A 14,579-nucleotide genomic window follows, 5' to 3' on the forward strand; every position below is an offset into this window, starting at 1 on the left:
CCTTTTTATTAATTCTACAAGCAAGGTAGTCCATTCAGCAGTGACTGCAAAAGTTTAATCAAATCCTCTCATTGTTCCAAATTTATCACCACAATAAAAGAATCTACAAGATGAAAGAACTCATTTTTTAATGCTATATCATTTTATACTAAGAAGCAGTGCAGCCTTGAGGCTCACAGTAGTGCTAACATCTGCCCCTATGTGGGCATATACAGTATATAAGGGTGCTGCTATCTGCAGGAGGGACCTGCATAGCACCTCTGCAAACTGTCTGCCCATGCTTCTTACTGTTACTCTCATTAAAAATTTATACTGGTAATGGATTTTTTTTTTTTTTTAATAAAGTCTTTTAATTTCAAAAAGCAGCTGGAAAAAAGTGCAGTGAGATACAGTCTTTATGATAGGATGACATATATCCATTGTAGGTGACAAAACGTAGATACCTTTTTGTATATTGTGGGGAGAAGTGGAGTCTGGATTGGTGTAGCAGGATATTTACAGTAGCTTGCAAAATTATTTACAGAAGATCTGGAAAAATAAGTGTGGCTAATTTACAAATAGGGTTCACAATGAATACATAGAAGTAAGCGGCTATGCCCCACTCGATAGAACCATACGGCAACAGTGTAATGCTCCTTGATCTTCTCTGCCCCCAGATCAAAAATTCAGCTGTGGGATTTTTAATGTTTTGGACACATGAGCAGCTTCCAACAGCTGCTATTAATTTTATACAGTAAAAATTGCCTGTCAAATCAGTCTCCAAGTGTTCCTTTCTCTTCAGAAATTTCTCCTGCTGAGAAAGCTGCACAGTTCAAGGCTAGAGACATGTTTTCTCCACCAAAAAAAGTGTCAACTTTAAAAACCACCTTCAAAACTAGAAAAACAAAAGTTTACCCGAAGGGTGAGAATTACCAGATTTTTCTTGGAGCCAGCACACCTTCCAGATAAGCAACTTTAAACGTAATATGAATGTTGTGCTCTGATTCACTGAAGCAACTGCTTTCCCTGAGCACGAATCCATTAGAAGTTTTCTTTGAAGTTTTCTCCAGAGTCCTTCATTCTCTCCACTGTATCTTTGTGGCTGTTGCACCTTCCCCCTCCCCGCTGTGTGTTTTCATGGGCTAGTCAGGGTAATAGCTGTTGCTATGATTCCCTCTTTTCCTTATTCCCCGATTGTTTGGCTCACGCCTCAGCCAAACTCTTACTGTGGTCAACAATGTGAAAAGAACAAACTAGGAATGATACACAGATAAATATAGAAAACTTGAAAGACAGTATCTAGTCTTTCCTTAACCTCTGTTTTGTAGCCCATTATTTCTGATACAAATTACTTGAAATGGCAGAACATGAATGGACACCCAAGGCGATGCAGAATGCAGATTGACTTTGAGATTCAAGCCCCTGGGATTTCTCAAAATGAGATATTGAAGAGGTCTGCTGTTCTGTATTTTCTGTCATTGACACCTACAGTCCCTTTGGGGCCTCTTACTGGAGGAAGAAAATGTTACTATTTTTCTGCTCTTTGCATTTCAGTTTTCAATTTGAACTGGGAAGAGAGGCAATGGCAGGGCTCATACACCACCAAGACATGATGAGATGTGCTAAAATAAATTTTTTGCACTTCTCATCCAACAATGAATAGTAAAACAACCAATAGGCCTATTTTCAATTACAAATATAAAGCACTCTATTTTCCACTGCAACTGGCAAAGAAGAAACTGAACAGTTTATATTCCATAGCTTCAAAGTAGCAGATTAAAATCAGCTTTCTATAAAGCAGCATATCTCCCAGGAACCGGGACACTGACTCTCTATGTACCTTCCTCACTACCACAGGCAGCTACATCATCATCTTTAGAACTTTCCAGTTGCTTTCAGCAAGGAGTCACATTGGAAATCCTGATGCTTGTTTAGTTTTGTCTGTGCATTGCAGGGGTCTTGGAACAATGTGGGAGCTCACAAGAAAAATGTGTTGCAACTTGTCTTAAATTAATCTGACTGCTCTCTCAGCCTCCCCCTCTCTCTCTCTCTACTTGAGAGAGCAAGTGTGAGTCTGTTGGAGGTGGCTGTGCTGATTTTTGCTCATTATTCAGTCTATTCTCTCTCTGTTCTATCAGTTTTTCTTGGTTCTCTGGGTTTATTTAAACCATTTAAAGGTGGTGCTAAATATTTTAAAACATGAATGCAAGCAAGATTATGCAGAATAGACAAGAAAGTTTCCAGCTATATATATTTCTTTTGGTTGCTGATTCAAAATATTTTGTGTGAAATAGATTATATTCAAAATTGTACTCCTGTTCAGCCTGAATAACATAGTAAAATTAGTCCCACTGATTCAGCCAGAGCAACTTTGGAGACACAGCAGCATTATATTCCTGTGGATATCAAATTTGACCCTAGCTAGAGAAAATTAATAGTTTTGCTGTACAAGCATTTCCACATATTATATAGAACTTCTATCATGTATATTGTATTTCTGTCTAGCACCCAAAACCCTTTGGGGTGGGAACATCTGATTAATGGCTCGGGTATATACCTTCACTGCTAAGCATAAAAAATACTAAGAAGCAGGTACATACATCAGCTACAGAAGATTCTCTTAGGAAGGTACTTGCTTAAGGAGGGACTTAGACTGTCTTCTGAAGACTCCGTTTCTAGGGGTGATTTTTACAAACTAGAGAAGAGGGAACATGTCAACTTTATGCTGTAGTTTCGGTAGTTGTGATTTTGTTGCCCAATGAAATACCTTTGCTGTCTTAGCCTACTAACGTCACTCTATCCTTTAAACACAAAACACAAATCTTGGGTGGCGGAGGGTGGGGGGAAGGGAGGGAAATACAAAAATTCCCTTCCCTTTCTTGTGAAATGAGTAATATTTTGATAAGTGTAAACTTCCATCACAGAGAAACTTTTGGCAAGCTAGTATTGATGGGAGGTGAAAATAAATAACAGTGTAAATTATATTTTCCTCTGACATGGCATCACATTGTAGACAACATAATGTTAATATATCTTAGTGGCTGTGTCTTTTAAGAGCTGACTGTCAGTCAAGCATATTATTTCATACTGTCTGGGAAAAAATACAAAGGTGTATCTAATAGGACAAAGTCAGTCACCACACTCTGGAATAAGTACTAATTGTTCCCTTGATATAGTGCTCTGCCATTTTAAAAAAGACAGTATTTCCTAACTATTCTGTGTCTGGATGATTGTAGGTATTTTATTGAAGTAATGCACTGGTAAGATGTTCAGAAAAGCTGTTTATAGTGGCTCCAGCTTGGTGTTACATACCATTCTAGGTGGCTCCAGCCTAAACTCTGATTCAAATCCTGCTCCATTTTGCCCACTACTCCTTAAATAGGTATATAGTGTTTAGCAAATTTTTCTTTTTAACTTGTTCCTTACTCTTGGTAGTATACTACAATACTTTCTCTCTCCTCATATCAAAAATCTTAAGTAGCTCCATAAATCTAAAAATTCCAAATCACGTGGGTTCCCATATTTTATCTTTCGATGTCCAATGCCACATTGTCATGTTTCAGTTTAGCTACAATGCTTAAACATAACTAAAACAATATACAGAAGAATTTTCGCTTGTCTGTCTCCAGCAGCTGCTGTTTTTTAAGAAGAAACATCACTTACAGAAAGGTTTGATAAGATCCTAAGAGCTAGCTATGTTGATGTTGCCTCTTGATGTAATTTTGAAATGTCATCTTTATGAAACATCTCAGTGAATTTCAAAAGTTTCACTCCCGTGCATTTCTTTTCTCTCTCACAAGATGCATGCTCACTTCAAGTTTGTCAGCACTGCCACCCAAGCTGTCCGAAGTCACTTGCCTGCATGACAGGATAAAGTATTAACAGCCATCCATCATTTAATTTACACCTTGAAATGACAGCAGCTGGGAAAGAATAAAACAGCAGGGAAACAATCTTTATTGGACAGAGGAATGAGATGGTTCTGGCATATTAAAGTGGAGATCTGTGTAACAGGGCCTCTGACTTCTGTGGCTCCTCTCTGGAGCTACAGAAAGTGGGCAGCTAAATACCTCAGTGATAGAGGCAAAATGTCTAGCAGGTCTGACCAAGCCTCTGCTCCTCTGCGCCAGGCAGGTGAGTGCTCAGCAGGTGTCACTACTTGGCTGGTCAACAATGTCGCTTGCTTGGCTGTTGGAACCTTTGCTTGCTCTCAAACTCAGAACTCCATAACAGCATCCTGGCCTGTATCAGGAACAGTGTGGTGAGTAGGACTCGGGAGGTGATCGTCCCCCTGTACTCAGCACTGGTGAGGCCCCACCTCAAGTACTGTGTCCAGTTTTGGGCCCCTTACCACAAAAAAGACACTGAGGTGCTGGAGCGGGTCCAGAGAAGGGCAACGAAGCTGATGAAGGGTCTGAAGAACAAGTCTTATGAGGAGAGGCTAAGGGAGCTGGGGTTGTTCAGCCTGGAGAAAAGGAGGCAGAGGGGGGACCTTATTGCTCTCTACAACTACCTGAAAGGAGGTTGTAGGGAGGTGGGGATTGGTCTCTTCTCCCAATTCACAGGTGATAGGACAAGAGGAAATGGCCTCAAGTTGCGCCAGGGGAGGTTCAGATTGCATATTAGGAAAATTTTGACACTGAAAGGGTTATTAAGCATTGGAATGGGCTGCCCAGGGAAGTGGTTGAGGCACCATCCCTGGAGGTATTCAAAAGACGGGTTGACATAGTGCTTTAAGACATGGTTTAGTGATGGGTTTTTTTTCGGAGTTAGGTTGATGGTTGGACTAGATAATCTTAAAGGTCCCTTCCAACCCAGACAATTCTATGATTCTAACTGTTTTCTCATGCCAACGTGAATTAGTCCTGTACTGAGCACAGCCAGTCCAGACTTACATTTCTGGACCTGTATTATGTTATTTTTAGTACACTTTTGAGAATCTCGTACCTACAATAATGGAGGAATTTGACCCTAGATACATGCAGCACTACAGGCAACTCTCAGATGGAATCCTATCCTTGTGCATCCATCACTTAAAGCCAGAGAGAGCATGCGCTCTCCATACAGAACGATGTCGGATTTAGGAGGCCTGACTGAAATGTTTAATCCCATTCATGCCTGTTATCAGCTCTGAATGCCCTGAAGAGACTTAAACCAAGCCAGTAATTGGTATCTGTGGATTTAGGGAGCCCTGTGTTTTCATCCTCTCATCTTAACCTAAATCATCCTTCTGCCTTGGCTTGTGTACCTCGCAAGGAGCTCTGTCACGCTGCAGGTAGGCAGTGTCAAACGCCTGCACAGGGACTCTCTGCCTGCACTGCTGGGTTGCTGCTCTTCACCGCTGTTGGATTTTGGAACTGGCCTCCACAGCAACAAATATTTTCACTTTCACAGGCTCAAAATAAGGGTTGCGTAGGGAGTAAAATAAACTTAGTACATTATTTAGTACATGTGTGTTTAAAACGGTGATTAGTTTGGCTGTCATCTGCTGGAGGTTTTCTTTTACTTTCTCCTTCACTATCACTGAAGGTAACGTTAAAAGGTTGCATTCAACTGCTGCCAGCTCGCTTCCACGCTCAATACCTTGGTGTTTTAATGTTACAAGCAAACTGAGCTTGTGCAGTGGTCAAAGGGAACCACCTTTTCGCCTTGGACTTGATTATTTTTCATGAGACACATACATATACACAAAAAATTCTTTAACTTCAACAGTCTCTCTTGTAGGTGGTCAAATTTTGCCTAAGTATTGATTATTGAATTTTAAACTTTTGCTTGTGAACGAAGTATTATACTGCCCCTCTACTCTGCCCTAGCGAGGCCACAGCTGGAGCGCTGTTCTGGGCTCCTTAAAGAAAGGCAAGGAATTACTGGAGAGAGTCCAGCGGAGGGCTACAAAGATGATCAGGACTTGAGCATCTCTCTTATGAGGGAAGGCTGAGAGACCTGGGTCTGTTTAGCCTGGAGAAGACTGAGAGGGGGTTTCACAAATGCTTATAAATATCTACGGGGTGGGTGTCGAGAGGATGGGGCCAGGCTCTTTCCAGTGGTGCGCAGCAACAGGACACGAGGAAACGGGCACAAACTGGAACACAAGAAATTCCGTCTCAGCATGAGGAAAAACTTCTTTACTTTGAGGGTGGCAGAGCACTGGAACAGGCTGCCCAGAGAGGTGGTGGAGTCTCCTTCTCTGGAGACAATTCAAAACCCGCCTGGAACGTCCAACCCACTCTGGGTGAACCTGCTTTGGACTAGACCATCTCCGAAGGTCCCCTCCAACCCCTGCCATTCCATGCGCATCTATGCTCACACATTTACTGAAGCTTAACTGTATGTGTTTAAAAGAAAAGAAAAACGTTGCTTGATAAAAGGTCGGGCGTCGGTGGTGGTGGTCCAGCAGTGCTAGCGGGAAATCAGGAGGGTGCTCCTGTCGCCTCAGGACCGTCACTGTCACAGCCCGCATGTGCTGAGCCTCGTTCGGCCTCCTCGAGGAGAACCGGGACACCCTCCGCCCCAGGGCCGCGGCCCATCCCCTCACACACGGGCGCCCTTTCTGCAGCCGCCCCACGCCAGCCCGCCCCGCCCGCCGCGGGGGCGCAGCCCACCCGTGCCCCGGCTCCCTCGCACGGCTCTCTCCGTCGCCGGACGACGCCCCCCTTTGCCGGAGCCGCGCTCCCTCCGGGCGGCGGCCGCCCCCACCGGCTCGGTTCCCGCAGCCCGGCCACCTGCCCGGAGCCCGCCCCGCCGGCGGTGCGAGAGGAGCAGGGGAGCGGGCACCGGTCGCGGCCTGGCCGCACCTGCCCTCGCTCCTCGGCTGGGCCCGCCCGGGGGAAGCACGGCCGCCCCCGCCCCGCCTCACGGCCGCCCGCCAGGGGGCGAGCGGGGCGGGCGGTTGGCGGCGGCGGGGCCGCGGGGCTCCCCCCGCTGGCGGCCGGCGGCAGCGCGCCGGGTGGGGGGCGCGGAGCGCGCCCTGCCCTGCCCGGCCCCCGCCGCCGGCGCTCCGCAGTTGGCAGCGCCTCGCAGGCGGCAGCGGCGGTCCGCCCGGCTTCCCTGCCTGCCTGCCTGCCTACCTCCCGCCGGGGGACACCGCCAGCCCGGGGACCCTCTGCCGCGGGGGCCGCCGCTGCCTCCCCGGCTCCCTCTCCTCCTTCCTTCCCGCCTCTTACCCGGCCGGTGAGCGCCGCCGGCTCGCCCCGCCGTGAAGTCTGGGCGCCCCCCAGCCATTGCTGTTGCTCCCGATGGGGATCCGGGAGTTCCCCAACGGCTCCGCGCGGGGCAAAGCCGCCACCCTGTGAGTACCGCTGCCGGGGGGGGCCGGTCGGGCTGGGAAGGACGGGGACACTCCACCTCACCCCACCTCACCTCACCCCACCTTAGCCGGCGGCACCGCCGCCCGCCCCCCCGGGGGGTCGCTCCGGCGGAGGGCGGCGAGGAAAGTTTGCGGCGGCGGCGCCGGTTCCGCTTCACCTGCCGGCCGAGGTCCCGCCGCCCGCCGCCAACTTCGCCTCGGGCCGGCGGAGGGCGGTGGCCCCCGCGGCGGTGCTGCCAGCCGCCCCCCCCCGGCCCTCCATCCTTCGCTGACCCTCCTCTCTCGGCCCCCAGCGGCATGCGACGCTCCCCCGATGTCAGCCCCCGGCGGCTGTCCGACATCAGCCCCCAGCTGCGGCAGCTGAAGTACCTGGTGGTGGACGAGGCCATCAAAGAGGACTTGAAGTGGTCGCGCTCCGTGGAGGACCTCACCAGCGCTTCCGTGGGGCTCACCTCCATCGAGGAGCGGATCCTCCGCATCACCGGCTACTACGGCTACCAGCCCTGGGCCGCCAGCTACAAACGTGAGTCCTCCGGCGCGGCCGGGCGTGGGGGGGCTGCGAGGAGAGAGAGGGACGAGCACTGGGGCTTTTGCGTGGGGGCCACCCAGAGCGTGGGTGCGAGGGACTGATCGCTTTACCCGTGGGAGAAACTCGCCCAGTGGAAGCACTCTCACTCTCCGCGAGGAATTCTGTGCATGTGTTAGTCCTCAGGCAGTTGCTGGCTCGCAGGAGCGTAGTGCTAGGAGTCACGACAGCTAAATTCTGCTAAGAAAATAGGTCAAATATTTCTCTTAATGTTGCAGGCGCACTTAGTGATGCTGATTACCGTGTTTGTGACAGCTGTGTAAAAGGCCCAGCGCATTCATGCACATACTATTTTCACAAGTAATACGTTATCAGTGAGTCTTTCTATTGTTTTAGGGGGCTGTCAGGTTTTCACAGCACTTGATTTGAATGTTAAGCCTTTTCCTGTGTCAAGTGGAACTGTTTCTTCCATATGCCTGTGCTTGAGAAAGAAACTTCCCATGATATCAATATGGAGAGACGTAGCTGTATTCGTCCACATATGTATTTACAAAGGAAGCAATTACCTTGAGTGATTGTAGTATATCAACTAGTATTTTTGCATGTAACATCTTATTTCTTGTCCATTTTTCATCACCACAGTGGCAATTGTGTATACTGACAAGTTCTGAGAATAATTTACCTGAAGTCATAGAAATATTTTGGTTATTTTAATGTTGTTTGTAATGTAACTGGGGTTTTTGTTGTAAAAAGGATTCTGCTGTAACAGAAATCAGTGCTTTTCTGGGAAGTCTGGTTCTGATAAAGTGATTGTTTTCTTGTTGTACTTTCCTAACTATTAAGTGTAAACATTCTGAAATGTTTACTTGTGGACTATCTGTGTGGCAGTGTGCTTAATAATGGAAAAGAATGGTACAAGAAAGCATGGTATGCAGTACTAGTTCAATTTTTCCGTGAGGAAGAGCCACTCATTATTGCCTGGTAATAGGAGTTTACTAATAAATATTCTAAGACTTCTTCTGTAAGAGCCTTTTTCTTGATTGCGATTATGACAGAAATATCTGATATTTGCTACTTTACTGGGAGTATGAGATTTCTGTAAGAGCAATTCCATTGCCTGGACTGGGACCATTCAAGAGTAAAAGCTTATTCAGGTCAGTTCTCAGGATCAGATCATATGCTGATGCCAGACTGAATTGGATGTTAGTGCTTCTAGTGACTAATAGTCCAGCTGAAGTCACACTGAGCTGCTATGGCTGAACCTTCTGAAATAATAAAAGTCATGCCAGCTCCTCAATTATAACCTATTTGTTGAAATTTATATCCGAAAAAGTTAATGACAAGCCTAAGCCTGCCACTCTACTTATATTTTCTCTTGTAACTCATTCTGAATAACAAAATGACATACTTGAGTTGCAGTGGTGGGGGATAAATATACATAATGTCTGAGTTTCATAAATGTATGTCTAAAAATAATAGGTTATGTGAAGTCATTGCCCATTTAAAATCTGAGTTGCTAGGAATGTAGAAGAACACACAGAAGAAAAGACCTATCTCTCTAGCTGGCATAATATGGCATGGCTGAAGCGGAGCTGTGTTGATCTGTCTCAGCTGAATAGCTGGCTGAGTGCATATAAATAGCATAGATAATCAAAAGTGGGAAGTCAACTTTGTAACAACTAGTTTGAAACCTCTTTGAATACTCCTTCAAGCTGGGTTTATGCCTAGTTTTGGGATATGGACTTTCCTTGTGACTTTCGTGTGAAGAAATTATTTTTATTAAGTTCAAATTGCACCCCAGGTACTTTTTGTCATTTTATTGTGCGTGCTTGTAGACATTTAGGTGCTGTTGGCACTATGTGTATAGTTATGCAGTGCATTAATGATGGACCTACTTTCTGGAAAATAAATCCATAATCTAGTCTGATCTAGATTTGGTCTGTCTCTCTCAGTGACATTCTTTTTTATTGTAACTAAATCACCTGTAGGGTCGGATCTGTTTTTTTCACACTGGAGTGTTTTCTTCTCATACTTTATTTAGACTGTTTGTGTGTATATATATATGTGTGTGTGTATGTATGTATAGAATTGTTTGAGATGTTCAGAAAGCTTTTGCTATTTATTCTAAACAAAAATCCACGAGGAAAACTACCAGAGATAATCAGAGATAGTGTTGCCATGACCCCGAAACTTCCTCGGAGACTGGTTTTGTTGTAGTAAAAATGTGAGCATTTAAAATATACTGGGATACCTCAAGGTTATGTACCAACTTAAGTTTTTAATATACTTATAATTAGATGGAAAGAGGGGAGGAAGAAGTGAAAATCTGGTGAAGACACAAACTGATATAGATTGGACAGAACAAGAAGGGACTTGTCATTACTCTAGGGAGACCTGACCCAGACAGGTGAATAGTCGAAATGTCAACAAGTGACATTAAATTACAACAAATAAAAGCCTCATTTTTCCTGAAAATGCTAAAATTACCTGCAAAATTTTACATCGTTACATCAGCTGATGAGAGGGAATAGTTTGGGTCTGTACATAGCTCAGGGAAGACCTCTGCTGTTTGACTGCACTTGCAAACCGATTTTAGAAACTGGAATAACATAATGTACTTCTGTGTTACGATGCCTTCAGAGAATTTAGTGGTACAGCCTAGTGAAATACTGTGTAATATTGGTTATCATCTCCTCTCAAAAAAGATTACAGAAGGCTCTGAGATGAGTAAGGAGAAGGAGTACAGACAACCTATACAAAGTCTCAAGAGTTTTGGCTGTTTACCTTAATGAGGTTGAAACAAATATATGGAAAGTACTGGCACGTATTGCTCAGGCAAATAGAGAGCTTTTCTTCTTACTGCGTCGTAAGAGAGAAACAGGTGGACAGTCAATGAAGCTGAAAAGCCATCAAATGAAAACTGATAAATATTTTTTGAAGAAAACACATAATTTGTTCTTGAGATTAAGAAATCAAGGGCTTTTTATTGATAGCAGTGACAAGATGCAGAATTGCAGTAAGTTGGGAAAAATATTGGAGAGAATATTAAACTTCATTATTTATAATTCAAATTAGCCCCTCTTCGTCTGGGAGAGGGCTGCTTCTTGAGGGTTTCTTGCACTTTCCTCCATAGCACCTTCAGAAACAGGATAGGAGTGTGTCTGGATCCGATCTGGCAGTTCTTATTTTTCTGAAATTCTCACTATTGATTTTCAGGGTAACTAATTATGTGAATAACTGCTCTCCAGTCTCAATCAAATATTCATATTTGTCCCATGGGGACTATTTTGCAGCATCTGATTTGATTTCTTAAATGCAAAGGCAGAGGGAAAGAAACACACATAAGATGCAGTCAGATTGTAGAATCATACTCTGCAGCTACATCAGTAACAGAGCTCAATATTTGTGGAATCCTAGTTAGCAATAAGAGATATGTTAATTGACTTTTAAATCTTTTTAATTAACACATTTTAAAAACAACAGCAAAACACCAAAAAGTTTGTAGATCCCAGTGACAGCCTTTTTGTTGTATGGAGATCAAACCATCGTTAGGGCTGTATTAGCAGTGCTGTTCTCTTCCATGAAGGTTAAGTAAATTATCATAATTTCTGCCTCTAAAAGCCTGTGACTTCAGTTTAATAGCAGAGACAGGTTTGGAGGTGAACAGCCATATTTGAAGTTTCCATTTTGCACCGTTATCAGTAGGAATAATATTTCTAAATATTTTTAGAAGTATAGTCCGTAGGGTGTTTTCTGTACTTGAGAAATAACAGGTGTCACCAAACTCTTGAACTGTCTTGCTGATCTGTATAGAAGACCTGTCTATTTTAATTATTGTAGCAATTGGCAGGGTGCTTGTTTCCACCTGAAATGTGCACAGCTAGCACCTTTGCCAAACATTCATTTTTCTCTCCATTAACTAGGTCTATTTTGTGGCAATTCAATATCACAGTGTGTCATTATGTGATTAGTATTTTAAATACATTCATGTGGGCTTGAGCCAGCTATCCCTATTTTGCAATCTTTGCTTCTTCCTACAGAGCACCCGCTTCTATTCCTTGTTTAAGATTAGGTTTTTTCTTCTAAAGCAGGGACTTTCAAATATCCTTAGCATGTGTTCCTAAATACAGACTTGGTATCAACAAATAAGGATTATATGGGTCCCTCCCTCTTTTTAGATGCCCAAGAGACCACCTGGCCTCCCACTTTTATTCACTTACCTTCTTTGTGTGCTTACAGATGTTACTCTACCCACAGAAAGAATATTATGAGAATGGTATGTATTTTTACCTTATTTCAGTTCTATTTAGTAGGAATCGAATACAGTCTGTGGTTCATTGCTTCTATGAGACTTTGACCTTGTGAATAATTCCAGGTTGTTCTGGTGACAACTTTTAAGTGTCTTGCTGTTGTTCAGGCAAGTAACTGAAGTTCTCTCACTCTGCTTCTCCCTGCTACTTTAAATATTGATTTTCTATTTTTAATGTTTCTTTATAGATATCTCAACCATAACAAAATAAACCATACAGTTTTAATGACCAGAATTTCAATGTAGTACTCATCCAGCATGTAGCACAGTAGGTCTTGACCTGGATGTGGAATTTAAGTGCTATCACCAATATAAGTAGCGTATTGGAACACAATGGCTTACAAATGTTCTGAACGTTGTTCAGAAAGCATAATTGTCTGTGTATCAAAATGCCCCAGTTACTGAACTTTGATAGCCTTTCAAGGTAGTAGTTTAGTGTTGGTTTTAGCTAATTAAAAGTATGAGCCTTGTACCCTTGTAAATATTGGAGTATCAGTTAAACAGCTAAAGACCAGTGTTTCCAGCTGATCCCCAACGTTCCTCCTTCTGAGCTGCTTTTCATGTGCCACTGAATGCTGAAACTTTCACACTTGCTAAAAGCAAATCCAGTGGGGATATGAATCAGGATAAAAATATTAATACTTGAAATTTGTGCAAATACTGTTTTCACATATTTGCATCTGAGCAAGAATTTAACTTATTTTTTGAGGTGATATATAGGAATCTCCAGAAGTTCAAAGGCAGAAGTTGAAGAATATTGTTTTCTCGGAGGAAAGCCATTTTCAGGCCGGCTGTAAGCGATTAATTTAAAACTACTTGGTTTCCAATACATGAATACTGAATGTAACGCTCTGTTTTAACTAATGCAAGACTTGGTGAGATCGTTCATGTTGCTGTTCCTGAGATCAAATGATTATGTGAGAATCTCGTTTTTCAGGTGAAAACATGTACAGTAACCTCTAGATGCCTTGCTCTGGGAGAGGAACTTGGATAGCTTGCCCAGGGTCAACCTATAGGTCAATTCCCCCCCCCCCAGAAGCTGAGAAGACAAGTAAAAATATTGCTTTTCTCCTTGTTTTAAGCTAGGCTTACGGTGTCTGAGGCCTGATTAATTTTTTTTCTAGTGCTCTTCATTGGCAATACTAAATGAAACGCATTGTTATGCTAGGGAGAAAAGCTAAGAGAACATGGTAACTCCTACAGGTGAAAGGAAGCCATGGTAATGAACTGCATTGCAGATTTAAAAGTACTGTAGCGTCGTTGTTTCAAATGTCAGCAATAGTTGTCTGCTGCAAGCTAAACCTACATGTGGTTGTGCATAAACCAGGGACATTCCTGATTTATATCCACGTGACAGCTCGCTCAAAACCTCCTAAAGCTGTTTTCCCATGTGTTAGTGCTCGTTGTAACTGAGAAGAACTGTCTCCAGAGACAGCCCCTTAAAATATTTCAGAGACCTAATCATAAGCCTGCAGTGGATATCCCAGAATATTACAGGACATATTTCTCGTTGGAAAGTGAACCCATTGGCCCCTGTGGGCTTTAACTCTTTGGGTGGTCTTGCAACTGAGAATAAGTATGGAATATCACAATCTGGCCACCTGAGACAGGGCAGAGGAGTACAGGTGATGAATACTCAGCAGCTGAAAATGTACCATATGAAAAAAGGAAACTGCAATATAGCCAGCCTTTCAGAAGTTTAATTTTCAAGATGATTCCAATGGAGTAGAGACATGAGGGTTCTTTGGCTTTTGGCAGGTGGTAAGAAAAGTATTTTTTGGCAAATGCTAAGCAGAAAACTGGTTCCTGTTACAGTATAGAGCTTCATTAATAAAAATTTTAAGTTTGAAATTGCTTGTTGGTAAGCCAAGAAAATTGTAATTTGAAATGTTTTACTAAATATTTTGAATTGTTTAGTAAATATTTAGTAAACTGTAAATGTTTAGTGAACTTTTAGCAACTTGTTTACTAAACAGTTTTATTTGTGTAGTGTTAAGTAACCATCACTTTTAACGAGGCAGCTGGATAAATATTTTATATTTTGTATCTAGTTTTCACAGGGAAGAAACTAAAAATTGCCACCTACAAAATGGCCCCTCTTTTTTTGTTTGTTTGCTGTTTAACCAAATTAATTGGTTGCTTTCTACTTTTTTTTTTCAGTGCAGCTTTAATTACATGTCATCTACAGTATGCCAGTTATGCAAAACAGTCAATGGGACAACAATTAGGGGTCTCTTGGCTTCCAGCATTCATTTGATACCCTTAATGAATGTTATCATTGAATGCTGTTATTTCGGTAGAATATACCACTGAAGTCTCCATCATGAAAACCTACTACTAAAGCTAGTTGTATGTCTTTGTAAAGTCAGAGCCCACTTAGCAGTTTTGAAGAGGAGTCCTATCTGGCATTTGAGACTCTTTTCGTTGGTGAACTGTATTTTTTTCAAATAGAAATGTGA

The 14,579-nt window shown here is 43.2% G+C and overlaps 1 protein-coding gene across 1 annotated transcript in view; it reads left to right on the plus strand.

The window, feature by feature from the left end:
• The first annotated feature begins 7,214 nt into the window (after positions 1–7,214).
• SLC35F3 (solute carrier family 35 member F3) overlaps positions 7,215–14,579 on the plus strand; it is a 177,662-nt gene continuing 170,297 nt past the window's right edge. The window contains exons 1-2 of the mRNA XM_074168670.1: positions 7,215–7,267; positions 7,579–7,808. Coding sequence (XP_074024771.1) covers positions 7,215–7,267; positions 7,579–7,808 — 283 coding nt within the window. The remainder of the gene's footprint in view (positions 7,268–7,578; positions 7,809–14,579) is intronic.

The sequence above is a fragment of the Numenius arquata genome, chromosome 2 (assembly GCF_964106895.1).
Source record: "Numenius arquata chromosome 2, bNumArq3.hap1.1, whole genome shotgun sequence".
NCBI classification, from domain to species: domain Eukaryota; kingdom Metazoa; phylum Chordata; class Aves; order Charadriiformes; family Scolopacidae; genus Numenius; species Numenius arquata.